Source organism: Amphiprion ocellaris, chromosome 8 (genome assembly GCF_022539595.1).
Source record: "Amphiprion ocellaris isolate individual 3 ecotype Okinawa chromosome 8, ASM2253959v1, whole genome shotgun sequence".
In the NCBI taxonomy this organism is placed as follows: Eukaryota; Metazoa; Chordata; class Actinopteri; family Pomacentridae; genus Amphiprion; species Amphiprion ocellaris.
Genome location: NC_072773.1, coordinates 26,466,315 through 26,488,212, shown reverse-complemented (window position 1 = coordinate 26,488,212; position 21,898 = coordinate 26,466,315). Strand labels below are relative to the sequence as shown.

At 39.3% G+C, this 21,898-nt stretch overlaps 3 protein-coding genes across 5 annotated transcripts; 1 reads left to right on the top strand and 2 right to left on the bottom strand.

Annotated features, from left to right (window-relative positions):
- Positions 1-420: 420 nt before the first annotated feature.
- abtb1 (ankyrin repeat and BTB (POZ) domain containing 1) lies at positions 421-7,097 on the bottom strand. Its single transcript, XM_023298722.3, has 12 exons — positions 6,848-7,097; positions 6,097-6,159; positions 5,527-5,582; positions 5,256-5,400; positions 4,959-5,118; positions 4,804-4,849; positions 3,483-3,599; positions 3,218-3,330; positions 3,034-3,132; positions 2,761-2,928; positions 2,418-2,618; positions 421-1,440 (listed from the first exon to the last, which is right to left on the bottom strand). The coding sequence occupies exons 1-12, from the start codon at positions 6,901-6,903 to the stop codon at positions 1,234-1,236; spliced, it is 1,431 nt and encodes a 476-aa protein (XP_023154490.1). The 5' UTR covers positions 6,904-7,097; the 3' UTR covers positions 421-1,233.
- Positions 7,098-9,665: 2,568 nt separating this feature from the next.
- Positions 9,666-17,904, bottom strand: LOC111588346 (deoxyribonuclease-1-like). Of its 2 annotated transcripts, none has more exons than XM_023298704.3 (11): positions 17,879-17,904; positions 15,282-15,361; positions 15,080-15,177; positions 14,634-14,722; positions 14,455-14,541; positions 14,266-14,378; positions 13,876-13,988; positions 13,517-13,674; positions 13,086-13,182; positions 12,855-12,987; positions 9,666-9,961 (listed from the first exon to the last, which is right to left on the bottom strand). In XM_023298704.3, the coding sequence occupies exons 1-11, from the start codon at positions 17,887-17,889 to the stop codon at positions 9,849-9,851; spliced, it is 1,092 nt and encodes a 363-aa protein (XP_023154472.2). In that variant the 5' UTR covers positions 17,890-17,904; the 3' UTR covers positions 9,666-9,848. The 2 variants fall into 2 exon arrangements, with proteins under 2 accessions (XP_023154472.2, XP_035798999.2); XM_035943106.2 differs by having other exon boundaries at positions 15,080-15,162.
- On the top strand, positions 16,418-20,945 carry si:dkey-222n6.2 (keratin, type II cytoskeletal 8). 2 transcript variants are annotated; one of them, XM_023298697.3, is made up of 9 exons: positions 16,418-16,758; positions 16,860-17,068; positions 17,182-17,242; positions 17,681-17,776; positions 17,907-18,071; positions 18,717-18,842; positions 19,396-19,616; positions 20,500-20,546; positions 20,672-20,945. In XM_023298697.3, the coding sequence occupies exons 1-9, from the start codon at positions 16,495-16,497 to the stop codon at positions 20,761-20,763; spliced, it is 1,281 nt and encodes a 426-aa protein (XP_023154465.2). In that variant the 5' UTR covers positions 16,418-16,494; the 3' UTR covers positions 20,764-20,945. The 2 variants fall into 2 exon arrangements, with proteins under 2 accessions (XP_023154465.2, XP_023154466.2); XM_023298698.3 differs by having other exon boundaries at positions 20,500-20,550.
- The last annotated feature ends 953 nt before the right edge of the window (positions 20,946-21,898 follow it).

The window sequence follows — 21,898 nt, the reverse complement described above, 5'->3', positions numbered from 1 at the left end:
AAAAACAGGAAGAATCCCGAGAAACTTTCTCGGGATCTCGCGACATTTTCTCGACATTTTTCTGTTTTTTTTTTTCTTCTCCATGTCCCTTCCGGGGCTCCGTAGTTTCCAGTACAGTTCTTGTTTATATAAAGTGTAGGATAAAATACAATTTTGACCATTTAACAGTTGTAAATGAAAAGTGAGAGGATGATCAAAATGAAAACAGCCTATCCAGAAAAGGACATTAGTGTGAGCACCAAATTCCATTTCAGGCTGGATGAAAGTAACAGACAAGCTTTGCTATTATGTTGTTAATTTGCTCTGTATGAATTAAACTAAAGTGAAAAGTTTGAAAAATTCCATTATTTAAGAAAAAGCAATTTAATAAACCCACGATGACACACATCAAATCTCACAGTATGTTGAATGAAATATGAATTGTGTTTGCAATACCAAGTTTATTGGTAAAATTAAATACAGATAGTTATCCATTGTTCATAACAGCTGAGTGAGGCTGAGCGATGGATGACATCGCTGACAACTTAATCATCTGGTACACACACTATGGAAGAGCATCTTGTTGGAAAAGAGATTCATAATTTTAGATTTAAACAAAGTGCATGAGTATGTTACAAGGGGTCAAGTGTAAGGATTCATGCTGGAGGAATGTCACTGTTTGAACAGTGAGCCGCCAAATACAAAATAAAATTTCCAGGAGAGTTCAACAAAATCTTAACTGCTTCTACACATGAAATATGTCACCCCAAACTGAGCTCAAGAGAGGAAGAACTATTTTCTGGATAAATAAAAATGAAAATTTCACAAAGCTCAACGTAAAACACAGGAATTTTGTTGGGGCAAAACTACATTTTTAAAGAGCAAAAATAATCAGCTAGTCTAAATTCCAGCATCCACAACTAAAGGCTAAAATAAATTCATGCATGTGCAATGCAGAGATATTCTGTTGTAAATACATAGTTTCTTCAGAACCCCTCTTGCAGAACTTGCAAACAGATTTACATTATACCAAAGGGTTTTTTCTTAAAGAAACTTTTCATGGCCAACATGGACAGCTGTGTCCCACTCTGCCCTTGTAACTTCACTATCAGCTGCTTTAAAATATATATATTCTATGCAATATACTGTAAATAAAAGAAACAAACATACACTCATATATGTTTTTCTTTCCACCTCTTGTAGTTGTTTTTAAGTATTCACCTTAAAAGCCACAAACTACAACCTGCTGATCCCTCAGCAGTCAATATTAATGCTAGACAGCAGCTCCTCCAAGGCATCCAGCTTCTGATTGGCCTCTTCAATGGCGCTGTACGTCTGAACGTTGCTAGCGATGTGGTAGCGGATGTCGTCCACCAGGGGAACGGAGTCTGTCTCATGTCGCTCCTCTAACGATGCAGCATCTTCTTTTATGATCTCGGCAAACTCGGCCTGATCCACCAGCTGTGACACACAAGTGCAAAAGTATATACTCACTCATCCGCTGAAATTAGCAAATCAGCTGCAATTTAGCATAGATATTATGCAGTATGTCTGACGAAGGGTTAATATAGTATTCTTTCACTTTATGACTGGCCTGTTTCAATGTCTAAGATTGTTTACAGAGAGGTTCTAACATTTTCTTATTAGAATTATATTATTACTTCCTTTGTTTCACTTAATACAGCTCACAGCTTATGTGATGACTGCTCTATTTTCTATGCCATTTAAAATAATAGCAATAAGCATTAAAAAAGTAATAATACAGTAATATTAATATATGTTTGAAGTCAATCATATCATTAAATTCTGATCCTTGCATTAAACAAGGTGTTTCATGTGGTAATTGTCCATCACATATTTTAAAAATGTTATACAACAAATACTAAACGGAAACTTTAAAATAATCACTCAGGAATTCATTAACTGATGTTCTTCCCCAAATCGTTTAGCTCTATACTGAAGGGGAATGAGCATGGCTGCCCAGAACATTTGAGCTGAACTCGGCTCACAGCAGTTGTACTGTGAAAAAATGGAATCCTATTTTGAAGCTCCCAAATACAGCAGCAGGAATATTGTAAAAAGGCCCTCATTGCCCTTCCCAATACCCCCTGTTGGGTGGATCAGTCTCAACCACTTTCTTTGTTTCCCATTTACCAAGCCAGGGCTGCCTCACAAAATTATCTTTTTATACTGCACACAGAACAGACAGCTAGCAGATTGCTGAATTTGACAGAAAGGGTACCAGATAAGAATCCCTGAAACTTTAATGTACAAAGATAAGAGTTGCATCACCTCTCTCATTTAACGCCGACAAAAGAACAAACAAGTGTATTTGCCAAAATGTGGAGCTATAGTAAACTACCAGCAGCTGCAATATTCCTATTATCTTGTCATAATAAAGTTCACGCTAGTGTCAACACAAAAACAAAGACACCCACCCGCTCAATGATCTTGGCCATGAACTCTGCACAGTGATCTTCTAGCCGAGAGAGACGGAAAAGCTTCGCCGTCTTCCACATGTACAGAACGTTTTCCTCACATGTGGTCTTAGCGAGCGTCTTCCCGCACAGACGCTTCAACCCTGGCAGTAGATACATGTCAGCCACACACAGCACGTCCAACACGTTCTCCGACGTTAGCTAGACACAAAGAGGAACCAGTCAGGTACCAAACGATAATAAGAAACATTCAACAAACATTATAGGACTGTAAACTGACAAGCAAAAGTCAAAAAAGACTTTTTTTTTTTTTCTAAGTTTGCAATCATTTTAGTGCACAAACCTCTGTGTCGTCAGTGTAAATGTAATACATGACGTGGATAAAGATTTCATGGGAGACGTTGTGTAAAGTGATCACTGGGGTGTTGGGCTGAGACTGCAGCTGCTCTCCCTCACTGAAGTGGTCCTGCAGCAAGGCTTTAAAATAATCACTGCGTCCACAGAAAAATGCCTAGAGAGACACACACACAGGAAAAAAATTACCATCTAACATTAATCTGAGTGTCAGGATCTGGACAGAGTGTAGAGGAATGTTTGTGAGTTTTGTAGTTCGTACCTTATGGCACAAAAAGTTGTAACCATTTACTCTGAGGCAGATGTCAGGATAAGTGGGAAAGCGGTCGACTCTGTTAAAGGGAAGTTCACCAAATCCAACCTGGGGAGGATCAACAGAGCTGGCATATAACAGCACCTTTCAGAAAGCAAAAAAAATCTTATTTTTAGATCTATCGTGTCCTCACTCTTAGTTCAGTGGGCAGCGCACAGTCTGCTAACTGAGCCATCTCCTCCTGAAGTTGACAGCTGTGAGGCTCCAGGCTGAGAACTTTCACACAGATCCCTGGCTTGTTGGACACTTCAGTAAGAGGAGAGACAGAGAAAAAGACACCAGACAGATCACTCGTGGAAAAAAAAAATCAATCCAAGCTCAAGAAATCAATAGCTTAAAATGTGTTCTGGAATTACATTTTGTATCAATAGTAATGCACACACAGAATATTGTCTTACCAAATTCATACACCTGCTTGCATTTGCTCTCCAGCTCCTCTATGAGATCTGCCATTTTGCACTGCTTAGCGAGTCTCCTGCTGTCCTCCACAAGACTTATGTCGATATCCATTCGTCCTGGAAGATCGAGTGAAAAATGGATAGCAATAGTTGGACTCTTACATTCACACATTTTCATTCATTTTTGTATTTTCATACACAGGACTACACAATATGCCCAGCATGACTACAGCTGTTTGCATGTTATATAAAAATATGCAACATTACTGCAGGTTTTTAGGCCACTTTTTCTTTCTGCTTCAAACACATTGTAAAATTTAGTTACCTTGTCTAACCGGCTCATGAGGATTCCCTATTAAAAGTTACTTTTCTTGTAAACATTTACTTTTTCTCTCTAAAGCACAGTATGCACATAAAATATTTGCAAAGAGGATTTTCTAAAATGCACTCTTCTTTTTTACAACCCTTAAGAAGGCATTTCTACATTCCTCTGTGCATTGGGAATTGCAGGAATTTCTTTTCTTTTAGTTTTTCTGTGTTTTATGCCTTTAACTAATACTTGGTTTGCATAACTGCAGGTCAACAACGCTAAGGTGTGTTTTCCTGCAGAATCACATATTTTTGAGAGCAAAGAGAGAGACAGTGCTGTACGTCCCATTCACTCTTTCAGTGTCTCTTTCGACCCAGACTGAACAGCAGCCTGGAAAGTTTACAGTGAAGATGACACAGCTTAGTAACAAAGGGCCTTTTCTCAAAAAGCTTCTGAACTAATGCTTAAAATAAAGGCAACACAGCTTTTCAAGGACTGAGCTTCTACTGATTGACTTTAAAAAAATGTCTGGTTAATATTTGATTTTTCTTAAAGCATGAGTTTATACTGAAACTAATATTTCTTTGTGTGCTTATTGAGCATGATGATAAAAATAGCACAAACACCTCCATAGTGCTTTTACCAGTGACAAATTGCACAGTGAGCACAATCAGTTGCAGCTTCAAGCTCATTAAAGCAGCTGCTTTTAAAAAGAGATTTTTAAAAAAGTCTTTTATTTCATTATAAAAGGCAGTGGCATCTACCTCTTAATTATTTAGACCAAATTTATATTTCTGCTTTTCTAATTCAGTTCACATGATTAATCTTTATTTTTGGCATATTTTATACCTGATTTATTTGGTGTAATTTCACTGAGAATTAATCTCTGTTTTGGAGAAACATCCCAATCACACAGTTATACACATTAACACCTGGAAACAGCAACTGAAATTTTCAACACAGTCTAAAAACTGTGAAGTCTGAATTCTTGCTGCTCTAATACACACCCACCTGTATAGAAATATTGCAGGATGGCTCCAAAGGCTGCAGGGTTGATCTGATAGATACAAATATATCCAATATAACTGTTTAATACTGTAGATTAGACATGACAGCAACAAAGCAGGCTGCACATATGTACTTAACCAGTAATCATACATATTTACCAAGGGGTGTTTCAGGGTGATCAGGTTCTTTTCGTTCCATTTGGTCTCAAACATTTCAGTGAAGTACTCCGAGCGTGCGCTGAGGACACATCGGTGAGCCAGAAATGTTTGTCCATGAACCAGAAACTTGACGTCACTGTGCTGACCCTGCTCTAATAACCTACAGGGAAAAAAAAACAAAACGACAAAACGCTTCCATCAAAAGAAAGTCCAGCACCATCCAGGTGCAAACTGTAAAGGCTGACTCCACTCATATTGATGTTTGTAAGGTAGATATCTGAAACAGCTGAGCCTCACATGTGCAGAAAGTAGTTAAAATCGTCCCGCTGCATTGCACGGACACTGACACACTTGTAGTCTTTGAGCAGGCGTCGAACGGAGTCACTCAGGGAGCCGTACATGCATCTCTCGCCATCAAACGTGTTGGCCTCACACTTGGCACCTAAATGTAAAGAAGAACATTTCCATGCATTTGGAAAGCTCAGCCCAACAGTGCAGCATAATATTGCATTTTGAAGGCCTTTCTTATGATGGCATTACTTTAACCTGTAAAAAACTTCAGCCTTACCACTAGCCAACAGGTACTGGACCAGCTCCTCATGACCACAGAGACAGGCATAATATCTGAAGGACAAGGTGATAACATTCAACATCTATGATAATGACTTAGTTGTTGTTTTAAATACCAAAGCAGCCTAACAGAAAAACTTAACTCTAATGAGCAAAATGAAAGGAGTAACTCTTATTGAACCATTGTATAAACTAAATATTACATACTAATATTTTATTCACATTGCTCTTTACTTGATTGCACTATCATCCACCAATCTCACGTACACACAACTTCCAACGCCTCTATTTATTGTTGACAGCTGTATTTATTCCTATTATCAGAATCTGCACAATTTGCAGTAAACTTTGGGTTCACTATAAACATGCCCTTTCACACATACCTACAGCTGTTACATAGTGATAACACACATATTCCTTTCGGTAACCTGTTCCACTTGTGTGTATTTGCATGTGTGCTTTTTGTGAACAAAGACAAAAAAGTGAAGTAAAATTCAACGTATGTGTACAAATAATTGTCCAATGAGGTTGACACTGATTAGCCAAAGAAGACATGCATTGTACTTACAAAGGGGTGCTGTCCCATTTATCTTTTACATTGAGATCCACATCTCTTTGTTCAACAAGGTATCTTAGAGAGAAAAGAAAAAAAAACGTTAGAGTGATGTGTTGGAATGATGACAAGTCATAAACTGTCGTATGCAAAAGATTTCATTGGAATCAAAGGGTAGAGTGAATGCATCAAAGGTCTGAACGTGAGAACGAGCAGATTATTTACATAGCTGCATACGTAAATATACAAGCACCCTCTTTTTGGTAAAGTATCGTTTGATTTTTTATTGTTTATTATAATATAACACTGATCTTTTCGGGAATACAAGCATAAAGCAGTGTATGCAACTGAACTGGTCTGTCTTTTCTCCTCCAGTTACTAGTAAGTAGCACGTCTGTCCCAAAGCAGAGGAAGTCTAAACTGTGCAACACTGAATTCTTCACATATCATCCTGTTGAGCATCTGACACTGGCCGCTGGTAACTCGGCTACATCTGGAAACCGAGGAGCTGACCTACAAACGTTAGCTAAAGTTACAAGCTGGGTCATCAAAGCTAATGTTAGCAACACCGCCTCCTGTTTATTTGCTACGCGATGCCCTTAGCTTCGGGAGTAGCTGTCAGTCTGCAGTTCAGACGAGGCCAAACAAACAAAGGCAAATACTTTTGTTCAGCTAACAGGGCTAACGGCAAAGATGTAAAGTGAAATAAGTTAGCTTTTAGCATACACACAGGCGGAGTAGGGTCAACAACGGAGCCGCTGGTTACCTGACTCTACAAATGTCGCCCTTTCTGCAACTACTAAACAAATCGTACGCATCCATGGTCGCTGCGGTGTTTTCGGTCCTCTGTAATGCATTGAGACGGCCTGTCTGCCGGACAGGTGGGCGACGGTTTGGTGGAGCTTCGGAGTTTTACTCGGTAGGACGCTGAGAAAGTTAGCAGGCTGGCACACCTTCTTGAACGGTTGTTGACAAGCTGCGGAGGTCTTCGGTGTTTTGGTAGCGCAGGTCCGGCGGTCATGTGACCACACAGCGTCCGCTTCACTTGATATCCGGAACCGCGGAAAACTGACGACTGCGGCTGTTAGCTATTCTCCTGCTACGCCATTATACCCTGTTTAGTTTCAGCATTACACGAATGATGATCAACTAAACATCTTTGCTACAAATTCAGTTAGTTGACGACTCAAATCGCAGGCACGTCATTTGAATGAGTCCGTGTTAAAGGTGGCAAAACCCGAATCTCCGAGCTTACGTGTGGTACGTGAATGTACCATATGTTGGCGTGCTCCATCATGTTTGTTTTGGTAAGCTTACTGCAATAAAACCAGATAAAATAGCGAGTTGTTTGCTATTGATTAATTAATTAATACTCTTTTACACTAAGGCGTAGTCACTAGTTCCTAATTCTGAGAAAATACTTATGTCTCACCCGAAATGCACAGTAGAAAATATAAGTATTTCCTCTTTTTTTGTGAACTGTACAAACAGCTCTGTTTGTTTGTATTCCATTATCATTTTTAATTTATTTCAGACTGCTAAGGGAAGTCTAAGAGTGTAGGATCCCTCTCAAGTGCACTTGGTTGTGCCCATGAAGCAACAGTAAACACAGTGCCAAAGCTTTGATCCGCCTTGTGCCAGATATTCACAGCAGAATCCTGTATATTTCTGGTCCCCCAACTTTAGGTTACAGAGAGAGAGGAAGTTCATGTGAAGCCTGAGAGAGAGAGAAAGAATATCATGTAAGACATTACAAAAGAAATGCATGTATGTATTATTGCAGACAGTAAAATTACTTTGATTGTTCCATATCAAAGCTGCAGAGAACAGTTTGTGTGTCTTTAGTCAGGAGAGGTCTGCAACATCACACATCTTCCTGTTTTTATCTCTCCACCCCATTGTGGGCAATCTCTTACACTTCTTTTAACAAATGCTAAATCACCTTGATGCACCCGGACACATTATCTGTTTTGTTTCCTGCTTTCATTCTGTCTTTCAGGTTGTTTAATGGCACACACCCTCACCCAGGTAAGGCAGGGGTTCATCAAGTCCCTGCTTGTCTAAGTGGAGTGACACCATGCATGGGTGTCTGCTGCACAACAAAATGATGTCAATTTGACTGCCAAAATACAGTGACACATGCAGATTAGAAGCGTGTTGCATTTGCATAATGTCTAAACCTTTATGGATGTTTCACTAAATGTAATGTAGGATTTTCCAGAAACATTAAACGCTACAGTCAAAAGTTTGGACACACCTTCTCATTCAATGCTTTGTATTTATTTGTATTATTCTCTACATTGTAATTAATACTGAAGATTAACACTTTTTTGTTTATAACATAATTCCATATGTATTCTTTTATAGTTTTGATGTCCTTAGCATTAATCTACAATGTATATAATAATTTAATAAAAACCATTGAATGAGAAGGTGTGTCCAAACTTTTGACTGGTAGTGTACATTGTCCCATTTAAGCAAATTAATCAAAGTCTCACACGTCCCAAGAGTGTGTCTTTCATCTTTTCAGCTCAAAATAAAGATAATTCCTTTTACCATGACTGTGTAACCCCTGATTTTTACTGTTTCACTGCCTGTAGCTTTAAATGGAGCTGAGCTGCTGCTGTTCATACCCCCATCACGAAGAACACTCTCTCTGTCTCTGTGATTAACAGTGCAGAAGGAAACAGTTGACCCCACCGGTAGCTCACACAGACACGAATGAGTGTGAGATTAAGATTTTCTATTTCTTCTAACACTCTCTCTGAACAATTGACAGAGCTCTGCCCTGTGGGTGAATGATCAAAGCTAATAACATTACCACATTGTTGAGGTCATATTACCATTAATAAAAGAAATCTACTAAAGTTTAAGCTAGATGACTGCTGGTTAGTTTGGCATTCCATACTGCATAGTTAAAATTTTCACTGGCTCGTAAAGATGAGAAGCTTCCTTGTCTCGAGGGCTTGAGGAGTGGCAGAAGTAAACAGCTTCATATCTAAACAGGTTAAACCAGGGGTGTCAAACTCATTTTAGTTCAGAGGCCAAATACAGCCCAGTTTGATCTCAAGTTGGCCACAACTCCAAATATTCCCTTTGTTTTAGTGCAAAAAAGTATATTCTGAAAATGTTCACATCTAATGAGCTATTTTTTACTTGAATTTTTTTTTTTTTTAAAGTGCAATTACAACAATATTGTACCTCAGTTTATCATTTACACACTACAACTTACACATCACAAAAGTTGTCTCTGAAGTTGTACTAAAGCTGCTGACTGACCTTATATTGGACAATGTTCAATGTCTTAAATATTTTCACAGTAAGTATTCATCTAACAACCACAAAATACAATAAAAATGGATTTTCTTCATATGGGACCTTTAAATTGAAAGTGGTGTGCGCAATAACGCAGCAGTAACTACATTAACACAGGATTGCTCAGGAGCCCCAGTGTCTGATTGCAGATTACGCTCTTGTTTTGAGCAACTGTTTAATTCCACAATTTGACCACAGGACAAAACTTGTCCCAGTTTCTGTCTCTTACTGGGGTTAGACAAACACTCACACAGCACACAAAGTCACAGTGCAGTTTAGTATCAGCGCCAGTTATTTGTTTTTATTCATTAATTGAAAGTCAGGAGAAACACATTGATATGAAATGATTATTTTCCAATGTAAATTCTAAATCGTAGAAATGATGATGAGATGGGAAAAAAACAGCGTAGCAAGACCAGCAATGTTCAGGATCTTTTTGACAATCTTTCATTTCACTTGAGTGTAGCAAGCTGCTGTTTTAATAAGCTGATCTGAAGTTGAAGTTTTTCTCGCTCCAACAGGAGGTTTTCTTTCTGCAGTTTCAACATATCGTCCTGCAAAGTCCCTGTGAGCATAAAACCACACATACATTTATCAGACACAGTGAATACATAAAAGCTGTCACTAGAAAGAATTCACTATCCAAATACAGAGATTTTCAATCCAACTCGAAGGGAAAAACACTGATTCAGCTTTTCTTTGGTAGTTAGCAGTAAAAGCACCAGTAATGCAATGTGTGAATACCTAGCTGTTTTCAGTTTTAAACGCTTATACATATTTGTATAATTTTGAAAAAGTACTCTTGCTCAAATACAGCAAAGAAACTTTTTTGTCAGGAGCCTGATCTCCCATTTTGAAGGCCGATATTCTGTTCTTAAAGGAGGCTAACATGCCTTATCTGCTCTCAGACTGAATTAATATTGTTTCATTTAATTTGCCATAAATTTGTCAAATATTCTGGCTGTATTAAAAATCTTTCAGCTTTTTCCTCACATTACCTTGAATTAAAAGTCTTTTAAAGTGTATGAACGTCAATTTGGTTGTGTTTATTATTACAGGTAACTCTTGCATAAGGGTTCAGCACGGTGGGCCAGTGGTAAGCACTGTCGCCTCACAGCAAGAAGATTCTGGGTTTGAATCTGCTGGGGCATTTTTGTGTAGAGTTTGTAAATTCCTTCTACATGAAATCTCTGCTGGACCGTCGAGGGTCTTGGGACAGCTTTAAAAAGGCGATACCTACCACTGCACTAACAACAAAGTTAAACTATTTGAACTTCTGACAAATTCCTAGAGCTCTCAGCAAGTGCTAAATCACAACAATCCTGACCCCCGAGCGTGACGTCACTACCCTCTCTAGCTCCCCCAGGTTGCCAGGTCTGCTCTATTCTATCCCCCCCTATCACACCACCCTCAGTGCTGGGATGCCAATTCTCTCCATCATCGACATTCATTTTCTCAATTACCTCATGCTCCTGCTTCTGTCACCAGGTTGCCAGTTCCTCTCCTTCATATCCCCCCTTTTCAGCAACACCTTCCTCCATCCACTAGAACAGGGATGATAGCTCATCCCACCTCCTTTCTATCTTTCAAGCATCCGGTTGCGATTACTGCCAGGTCATCGAGTTCTTCTTCCTGCAGCCCATCAACCATCTTGTACCAGATCATTTACTGCTCCTCCCTCTGAACATATCCCTCAGGCAAGCAACATGCATTTTCCCCTGGCTTCAGCAATCCCTCCATCAAACAAACCATCTACTAAACCTTCTCAGCCTCAAACATGCACTCTGAAATGACTTTTTATGTCTGGCAGCGGGATGCCTGTTTCTCTCGCTCATATCTTCCACCTAAACAGTCTTCTACTCTCATTCTGGCACAATCCTCTGTCCTTATTTGCGGCACATCGATGCCAGTTTCTCACACCCATATCACTCACTCGCAATACAGCTTACATTTCTAGCACTGGGAAGCCAGATTCTCAGCCAGTTTCAGTGTAGATACCATCATGTTTGTCTCACCTCTACCGCTCATGTCTTAATTGCGCACTAACTTGCATTTGAATCATCTACACCATTGCAGTTCTAGACACGATTATCCTCAACAGCTTATCTCAAGCAGATGCCGCTCCGGCAACACCCCTCATCAAACAGACTGATGTCCCTTTCCTCCACCATGACCAACTGTCCTGCCTAGATGAGTTTAAGCTCTACACAGATACTGCCGTTTTTTTTTTCCCAAGTTTTTTAGCCACAAAAGTCTTGTTAAATGGCATATCGCTTTCTCACAGTTGGTTCAAATTTTTCCAACCATCGTTCAATATTTGTGATATTCAACCATCTATCAATAATTTTTGTAATGCACACTGGAATCAGTCTCGCTAAGTTCTTCAGCTTCATTGAATACAGATTCCAATATGACACCTGCTAAATTCATCAGTATTGCCACTGTTTTCAACCTCTACTGTTTGTCTAAAGACTGCCTGGGTTACTCACTCAAGCAAAACAAAACTAACCAAGATGGCAATCTGACTGTAGCTTGCATTTCAAATCAGACACACACTGAGCCCTTACAAATTCCTAGCATGTTATTTACAATAAGAAAATCTCTAAATACTTCCACTTCCGATACTCTGTTCTTCACAGAGCCTGGTCAAATTGCTCCCCAATCTGCGTTCCTCTTGCACTTTTCTCATTTTTCTTATTTTCTATCAGGCAATCCATCTTATTTTCTGGCCGAACCTTTAGCAGTGAGGCAGCTTCGACAGCCTACAGCAGCAGTGTTGCAGACCCTGAGTAAAGCAATCGGTCACTGGTCCTCACAAGCTAACTACCTTTTTTATCAGCTAAGACTGACCTAGATCTTGAGTGTTGTCAAGATTCGCAAACTGTAGTATTTTCTCCATTCTGAGAGGGATTCTTTGGTAGTTGAATAAGCATGTACATCTCATTGATGGTGTGGTCCTTGCAAGTAAAAAGGAGATAATACATTTTAGCTGAAGTTCAGGAGCATGATCCACCTCAAATTCTGCCCTTGTCTGTCATTTGTTTACGAATGTCTGTCTGACCTAGATGCAGCTCTGGACAAAAACAGAATTGTATATTAGTAGGATCAGTTTATTATTGTTTTTTGTCTTTTAATTTAATTTCTACAAAAAGGTATAGAATGTCATAAGACCTAACCTTTAAACCCTCCTAAGCAAAATTAAGTTTTTATCACTAGAAAGGGAGCCCTGAATAATCAATTTTTTTTGAAACATACATATTTGTAAACCCCTTGTTTTATACAGGACCTTAGAATTAGATGTCAAAGACAGTCCCAAATTCCAAGCATATTTGCAGCCCTGCTTTTCACAGAGGGAACACTATACTGTAAATGTCAAAAGAACTAAACATCAAATAAAAGTAGGTCAGCTCATCAAACACGACATGCCATGTCTTTCAGTTGGCAGTTTTGCTGTTTACCTGTGACAGCTGAGTTAACTGATGCTTGCGGGGTGTCAACATTTGCACGTCTTTGGAGGCTTGTTGCCATCCAGAAAGGAGGAGCGCCACGTAACTCCACCTCAACAGGGTAGTGATCGCTCACTCTCAGGGCCTGTTGGAGCGGGCATGTACTGAATGATGAATATTCTCACAAAATAGGGCAGTAAGGCATACAAGTGCATATCACAGTGGTTGACAGGGACAGCTCACCATTTCTTCTGTCATAGCAAACTCTTTGTGGAAATTGAATGGCTTGGCTGAGTTTGGCACAATGGTCCCCAGCATGTCTTCTCCATACACAACTATCCTGTAGAAGAAATACATTCATGCATACAACAACATGCATATTTTCTTTCTAGGAAAAACAATACTGCCACAAATCTTTGCGAATGAGCAAAGAATTTGATTTGATTTATATATTTATTTTGCTTATTTCTATCTATATATATGCATGCATATACACATATACACACACACACATACACATATATATTTCTTATGTGTTTTTATTCTTTATTCTTATTGTTTCGGTTTGGAACAGGTGCACAATGCATTTCAGTGCGCATTGTATTATGTATAACTGTGTTTGTGATGAATGAAGGTCTTGAATCTTGAAAGAACATAAACATAAATATAGCTACCTGTCAAAGGTGTGATCATTGGTTGTTGTTGCAGTGGTGTCCACGTCATCACCAATCAGCCAGTGGAAATTCTTGTCGCAGCGGATACGGATCTCCTTCATATCCTTTTTTGAGACATACACACCGTCTGCTTTGAAGTCTCCCAGGATCATTATATGCTAGAGGAAAACAACCACAGAAAAACTAACATGATGACCTAGATTCCTTAGTTGGGATATAAGAATGCAGAGAATTCTATCAAAAGTGGCTATTTAAAACACTGCTTAATAATTATTTACAAGTCAAGTAATAGCTGTGATTCGCCTGACATGTCTGGTTGTAAATGTTTTATTAATGTGTGTTACGATGATGCAACTCACATCAGTTTTCCATTTGTGTTTGGCCGCCAGAAAGACCTCGTACAGCTCATCCAGCTCCTTCTCCGAATCACATGGCGTGGTGTGTACTGGGATCAACACTAAATCCTTCAGCACTGCCACAAAAACAGTCATCGCCATCATAACTTTAACATGTGCGGAATCACACGTGAGGTGTTGACTGAACTTGACAAACCTGTCTCCTTTTGTTAGCATTGGACAAGACTCAGACTTGAAAAAAAAAAACAAAACAAAACAATGGTGTCTACATATAGACGTGACTCAGACATACCACAGCTGTCGTGGGAACAGACCAATGTTGAAATCAACAAACACACTCATATATGTAACTCCCTGTTATTCTTTAAGTTTTGGTTGAGTGCACAGACTGACCTGTGTTGCGAGGTTTGAAGTAGAGAATATACGGCTCTCTTGCAAAAACATCCATGTCATTCTCCTGGTTGTCTTCATATTGATAGCAGTCAATCAGGTCAACCACATCATCCCTTCCAGAAGGACAAAAGCTGTTCAACGGCTATGTTTCAACAGTATCACAATCTGGTGATATCATTTGAAACTTACCTGTAGACAAACAGAAATTGTTCCTTGTATCTGTTCCTTCCCAGGCGTGTACTGAGCTGCAGAGCGTAGTGATGAGTTGTATTGACCCTGAGACACATTAAACAGAAAAAGTAAAACATGTATAGTCAAAGTCAACAGCTATTCCTGCTTGATTTTTAAGTAAAAGAATCTAAACACACCTGTTGAGTTCTGTCATAAACCGTTGAACAGAAACTCCACTCGCATCCACCACCCCCACAATAAGTATTAAGTCATATCGAGACACAATCTGAAAAAGACAGAAGTTTTCAGTAATAGTTGTGCAAAAGAACATATTTTCAACTTTTGAATAATCCATGCCAGTCAGGTTTAAATTTTCTTAGGAAGTCGTGACAGTAGATCAAACACATTTACAATTATAGACAAACAAAGCTACTTAATATGGCACCTGGCTGCTTCCCAAAAATCACATTAGAGAAACAATGCATTCCTAAAAGAAACAGAATGCTCTTATTTCACCTGTAATGGTGTAACGTCTTTACTGAGGGCACAGAATCCTCACTGTCTACTAAACCACAGAGATCTGCTGAAATCAGCCCCCTCATGCCTTACTGTGCCCAAAAGATGCCAGTGAAAAGTGTTTTACCTTAACCAGAGCTGACAGGACTTCTGGATCTGAGACTTTTTTCAGTCCAAACCGCTGTGCGTTGAACGAAGCGATCCTCATATCTGACAGAAGAAGAGCTAATAACGACGTTTTATATTGCGTCGAATAAACCTAAAATGTATTCTTTAGCTATGCGTATTCCAGACACAAACTCATGTTGTGTTCTTCCAACTTTACCTACCTCTGATCATGTATCGATGTTGTGCAGATAACAAACCTCCCAAATAAAGCTGCACCTGATTGTGTGGGAAACCTCTTTCTCTGTAGTTGTTTTTTTAAGGGAAGAAGGTGATTGGACAATCAGTCTCACAGCAGAGAGAGGCAGAGTTTGGCAAGAAAGCAAAAGTTGTGTGGTGAGGACGGACCAGTTTTTGTGTTCACAACTGGGTGGCAGTAAGGCGATTAATGACATAACGTTAAACAGAAAGTTAAACCAAATACAGCATATGGTGTAAACAGCAACCATTTCTGTTTTCCTCCATGATCTCAACTGTTATTGGGAACATATTGTGCCACTAGCAACCATCTCTGTTTCTGAAAAATAAGACTCTCCCAAAAACCACTGCATGTTAGATGGCTTTTATAATATTTGGGCATATTTCCAAGGTAATCTACATATACAGCTTTAAAATTTGCATAAGGAATTGTGATAATCCTGCAGTTAAAATCACCTTTGGCCTGCTGTTTTAAATAAAATCTTCCATCACTCCTCCTGCAGCAGTACAGTGAATTCCCATTTCTTTTCCAAGCATCATTTAATTTATTATCACAGAAGATGCTACATCTTGATGACCTTTTGAACTGTAGAACTCTCTTGAATTTAGGAGAGCTGATGATTACCTCTAGAAAACATATATAAAATCGACACCCTCTTCAAATAATGGCCTAAGTCATTTTGTCAGGATTTTCAGGTAACACAAAAAACTAAACCACATCACATTGAACCTTGACCTAACCCATTATACTACAGGGATAGACCTGCATGATCTACTCAACTGAGGATGTAGACGATTTTACCAGAGGTGGCCAACATCATGAGGAGATGATTTAGGCAAAAAAAAAAAAAAAAAAAAAGACTTAGGCCATTATTTCTAGAAAGGTAACACAATGTAAAATAAAATAAAAATAACTCAAAAGCATCACACCTGAAAGCTGTGGAGCAAGAATAGATTCCAGCGTAGCAGAAACTATGCATCTTTGCAGTGGGGGTAGGTGGGAGAACAAGTGGCATGTGTCAGACTGGTTCACCCACATTCACATAACTTCGCTATCACACCACACCCAGTCCTGCTTTATAAAGAAGCCAAAAAGATAAAACATGCACTACAGAGCTCCAGTACCACCTCCACCTGAACTCATCCTGACCAGCAGGGAAATATCCACCCGACACCACCATGAGTCTGAGGAGCAAACGCAGCGGCCGCCAAGGAATGTATGTGTCCTCTGGGAGCTTCAGCAGCAAATCTGTGGGATCCTACATCATCCCCAAAATCAGCACCCCGACCAACTATGCAGCCCCCATCACATCTGTAACCGTCAACAAGAGCCTGCTCACCCCGCTGAACATCGACATTGACCCCACTGTCCAAGCTGTTCGCACCAAGGAGAAGGAACAGATCAAGAGTCTCAACAATCGCTTTGTCTCATTCATTGATAAGGTAAGAAGAGACCAAACTGTTCCGGATTAAAGAAAAATTTTATTTTATTAGCATTTAAACTGTCTCTTTTATTCTGTTGGTTCTTTCTCCCTGTGTCCCAGGTAAGATACCTGGAACAGCAGAATAAAATGCTGGACACCAAGTGGAAGATGCTACAGCAACAGACTGTCGCCACCTCTAACACTGAGCCCATGCTGAAGTCCTACATCGCCAACCTGCAAAAGCAGCTGGAGCTTCTCACCAATGACAAACAGAGACTTGACATGGAGAATGGCATCATGCACAGACATGTGGATGACTACAAGACAAAGTAAGACATTTTTGTAAAAGACACCCATCCGTTATCAAATCAGTGAGCTACACGCTAGAGGAGTGCACACTGATAACATCTGTATGTGTAACCTGGTATTGGTGGCATTTCAGGTTTGAGGAAGAAATCAACAAGAGGAATGATGCAGAGAACGAGTTTGTCGTGCTCAAAAAGGTACAGGAAGCAATCACAGCAAAACACCTAATTCATTCCAAACCCACTGAAATTAAACTTATTTTATTTGCAACTTTAACCCTTTTAAAACCACAGGGATCACCGGTGACACCGCGAAGCATGTGTATTTCAAATTACTGTAACTCCTCGCTACTTCGTGCAATTTTAATCATTCAAACGGCCCTGAAAGCTGTGAAAGGGAAGCCCCCTTTCTGGTACTATTACACGCATTACGGTAATGAGTGAGTGCCGTGTGGGGACAGGTAGGAAATGAGTGGAAATGAGTATTATAGTGCTAAAAGGGTTAAAAGCAGTTTGTCTATGAATTTTAATTGCTACAAAACTGAATTATCAGTCGGTTTGTAATGAAATAAACAGATTAAGCAGTGACAAAAGGTTATTTCATGTTTTTTCTTTCTTTTGACCAACTATCTTCAGGATGTGGATGCAGGATATCTGTCGAAGGTGGATCTAAACGACAGGTTGTCTTCTCTCAGTGATGAATTTAACTTCCTCACGGCTCTATATGACACGGTACACAAACATTCTCTGAAAATCCAAACTTTAAATTCCAAGAAAATATACGCAGCATACCGTATGCGAGCTTGTTCTGTATTCTGGCTTTTGTCCACTTACTCTTGCCGCATGTGTTGTTTTCCAACAGGAGATGCGTGAGCTGAAGGAGAGCCTGAAGGAAACCTCTGTGGTGGTGCAGATGGACAATTCCCGAGCCCTGAACATGGATCGGATAGTGTCTGACGTCAAGGCTCAGTATGAGGACATCGCTGCCCGCAGCCGTGAAGAAGCTGAAAGTTGGCACAAGAAAAAGGTGAAGAAGTTACATCTAGAACTCTGAGCCTAAGTTAAGCACTTGTATGTGTTACGGCCTGCAGGAGTGGACGAGAAAGAGTACGCTCACACCATGTGATGCTCCTTCATCAGCTCCAGTCCCAATGGAGCACCCTCCCGCCCCCGTAGGCACGAGCAATTAACCACGATCCAGTCTAAACAAGTGGATCAAAGATACTGACAACCTCTCAGCCCACAGATCCCCAACATTACCAAACAGTTTCTCAAAGCTTTACCGTTTTTAACAACACATTCAACAGTTTTAACAACATATTTAACAGGTTTTAAATTATTTTCAACACACGTTAGAGGAACATCCCACAAAATCCCATCCAAGTTGGTATAATTGTCCCTTTGCTCATTCATAACCATCACACACATTCAAGTTGTTACAACTCTTTGTGCTTATTCATGACTATCACATATGTCTTTGGACCTTTCATGTGCTTATCCAGGCAGCATAACAAGTTTCTATTAAAACGAGTAATATGGACAGGATCAACAGGTGGCCAAAGCTTGTAAATCTACAAGAACATCCAGATTTTTTTTCTTTTTTTGAGAGGAGCCACTTTTGTCAGACCCGATTTCAAATCTTTGTTTCCCTTGTTCTATCTGCCGGCACTAGTTTGACGAGATGACTGCCGAGGCCAACCAATACGGAGACAAGCTGCATACCACCAAGAGTGAAATATCTGAGCTCAAAAGAATGATCAACCGTCTGCAGCAGGAGATTGATGCTGCAAAGGCACAGGTGAGTGGAAGGTTTATAGTGTCCGATATGTTCAAAGTCAAAGGCAACTAAATTTGCTCTTTGATCTGAAACTACGTTTTAACTACTAAACCAAAAGGTGGCATCAGTTTAGATAATATATTCATCAAGTATATCAGAGCTTAAAGCAATAGTAGATATTATGAGACAGTTAAAAAATATAAAGTTTTTGCTACACGTTGGTATTACAGTGAGAATTTATTGCAAAATGGAATGTAAAAAAGCACCTGAATTAAACTGAGCAAAAGCAATATTTTTCAAGTTTATCATAATTCCTCAGGAAACATCAAAAAGAACAACGGAGTTAGTTTGCTAAACTGAAAACAAGAGAATCTTGAGCTGACATGTTGATCACAAACATGACAAGTACTCCAATTACTAAAAACAAGTCAGAACGTTTAAGGTATTCTGGTTTGGGTGTTACCGCAAGCTACATTATTAAAATGCTGGATTCACAGTGAGATAGTCATTTTATTAGTTTGAAAGAATCCGCTGACAAACTCAAATCTAAACAAACCTTCCTTTTTTTTTTCAGCGTGCCAGCCTTGACAAGAACATTGTGGAGGTGGAGGAGCGTGGGGAGCAGGCTGTTCTGAATGCAAAGAGCCGCATCAGGGAGCTGGAACAGGCTCTGAAGAGGGCCAAGCAGGACATGGCTCGACAGCTCAGAGAGTACCAGGAGCTCATGAATGTCAAACTGGCCCTGGACATTGAGATCTCCACCTACAGGAAGCTGCTGGAAGGAGAGGAGCAAAGGTGAGTTGTGGAGAAATCTAGCAGAAACAGGGTCCTCTGCATTTCCAGCAAAATGCAGCTGAAACAGAGGCTTCTCAGCTCGAGGACAGCAAAATTAGTCTGTTTGCACAATCAGTGGCTATGAATTAAGCTGTGTGCTCCAGCCCACTTCTGTACTTTCAAAAAGTAAGTTCTTTTGATTAAACTCAACATTGGCAAGTTTTCTTAACACAGTGGCTCTCTGATTATTGGCTAAAATTTTTCTCATGATACTCCTGAAGTTGAGATTCAAAGAATACCCCAACGATTAAAAAAATAATAAAACTTGATACAGCAGCAGTAGTCCTTTTCATTTTTAAACCTGGTGTACCTTTCCCACATTGTTTTGATAGTTTTGTTGGAGATTTGGGTGGGCTGTGATAGGAGAAGCAATGAGTAGTTCAGTCAGACACATGAACCAGATTTTTTCTTTTTTTAAACTTGTTCAAGAAACTAAACAAATCTCACCTTTATGTGAATTGCCCAAACCAGTCGTCTTCCCCTTTTTGTGTTGAAATAAACCATAATGCGCTCAATACTAGCCCTGAGACCAAACGGTACAAAATACCTGCTGGTATTTGATGGCTATTGATGACAACAGTTTAACAGGAAATAAAATGCAGAGAATAACTTTGATGAGCAACACAAAGATGATCTTATGCTTCATCAGAAGTGGGTTTTCTTAAAGTTTTACAAGAAAAAAACACTTTGAAAGTTAGAACTAACTGTTTGTAGGACCATTAACCCCAAACATGAGGCAGTTTGTCAGATTTTGCGCAGCTCTCTTTGAAGCCACATAAGATTATATACTTCTTTAACAATCATGTATAGTACTTAAGTGTATTTCCTGCTTCCTCACTGACAGACTTGGACAGGAGTCTATTCTCAACATCCAAACAGTGCCCACCAAAAGTAAGTAAGTACTTTTTTTTTTATACATAAAGGCTACATCATCATTTCCACCATCATAAACATTGCAGTGACACCCTTTCCTATCTGTCTGCATTTATTTTTCATATCACCCATCTTTCCAACAGCTGTCTCTAACGTTACTAACAAGCAGAAACAGCGAAACTCAGGCCCAATTCTCATCAAGACAGTGGAGACCCGTGACATATCGTACAGCTGATGCAGAAAACACACTGCTGGATCACTACAGCTTTAACTCTACCTTTACATTAATCTCTTTGTAATCAACTATATAAGCCAACTGCATAAATGAGCCACTTGTGTGTGTTGTTTATTTCCCTTCTTGATGTTTATACCATTAATTACCAGTTGCTGAAAATAAATACATAATCATCAGCATGATCATCTGTGTTCTTTTTCTTGGGTAATAGTTTTGAAAAGGCATCAAAGTACATCCAAACATGCTACAAACTTAGACAGTGGTTACAGACAATCCATGATAACTGATAATACATCCAAATGATTTTGCCTGGTCTGATATTTATACTGTTTGAAGGTAGACAGTTCCTGTATGTGCAATGAAAGCTGGACAGGTTACAAAGAATCACTCTCACAATGACTGAGCACTCAAATCTACTCAGACAGCAAGTGCAACATACAAATCTGTGCCAATTATACTCTATTATAATAATATTATAATAAAAACTTTACTTGGACGCTGTTGTCCTTGTTTTGAAGCATAGTTTGATTAATGTGTACAACTTTACAACTGATTTTGGCCATAACAACTACTAAAGAAAAGGTAATTGTGGATCAACTTGAACCAGTGTGACGTGGAACTTTAAACCTCAAGCACATACAGTGAAGTTAAATTTTTGCATTTGAAAATAAAACAAAAAAAAACATCTTTTGGATTTTTTGAGAAAAAAAAAACATATATAAAACATTGGTTTACCTAAACGTTTGACATTAGTCATAGGGTAAACTGGGATGAGATGTTCCCTTAAGAAAAAAACATAAGAAAATTGAATATCAATGCAGTATGTATACTTACATGTAAAATGTTGAAACGAGGTATCTTTTCCAGTAGTCTGAATGACCGGAAGTAGATGTAGGTAAAAGTCCGCAATTGGCCGCTTGTTTCAGGTGGTCTTATCCCTCTCTCCTGCAAACAACAACAACAACAACAACCTCCGGTGAAGCAAATTACCACATTGACATTCAAACTCTGCTAAGTATTTAGATTGTGCAGTAAGGAAGCCATGCTATCTTTACATTTCTTTTAACTATTCATTTTATTTCCAGTGCTCGTCTCCCTGAGTGCAAATGTTCCACCACAACGTTTCCACTCGTCA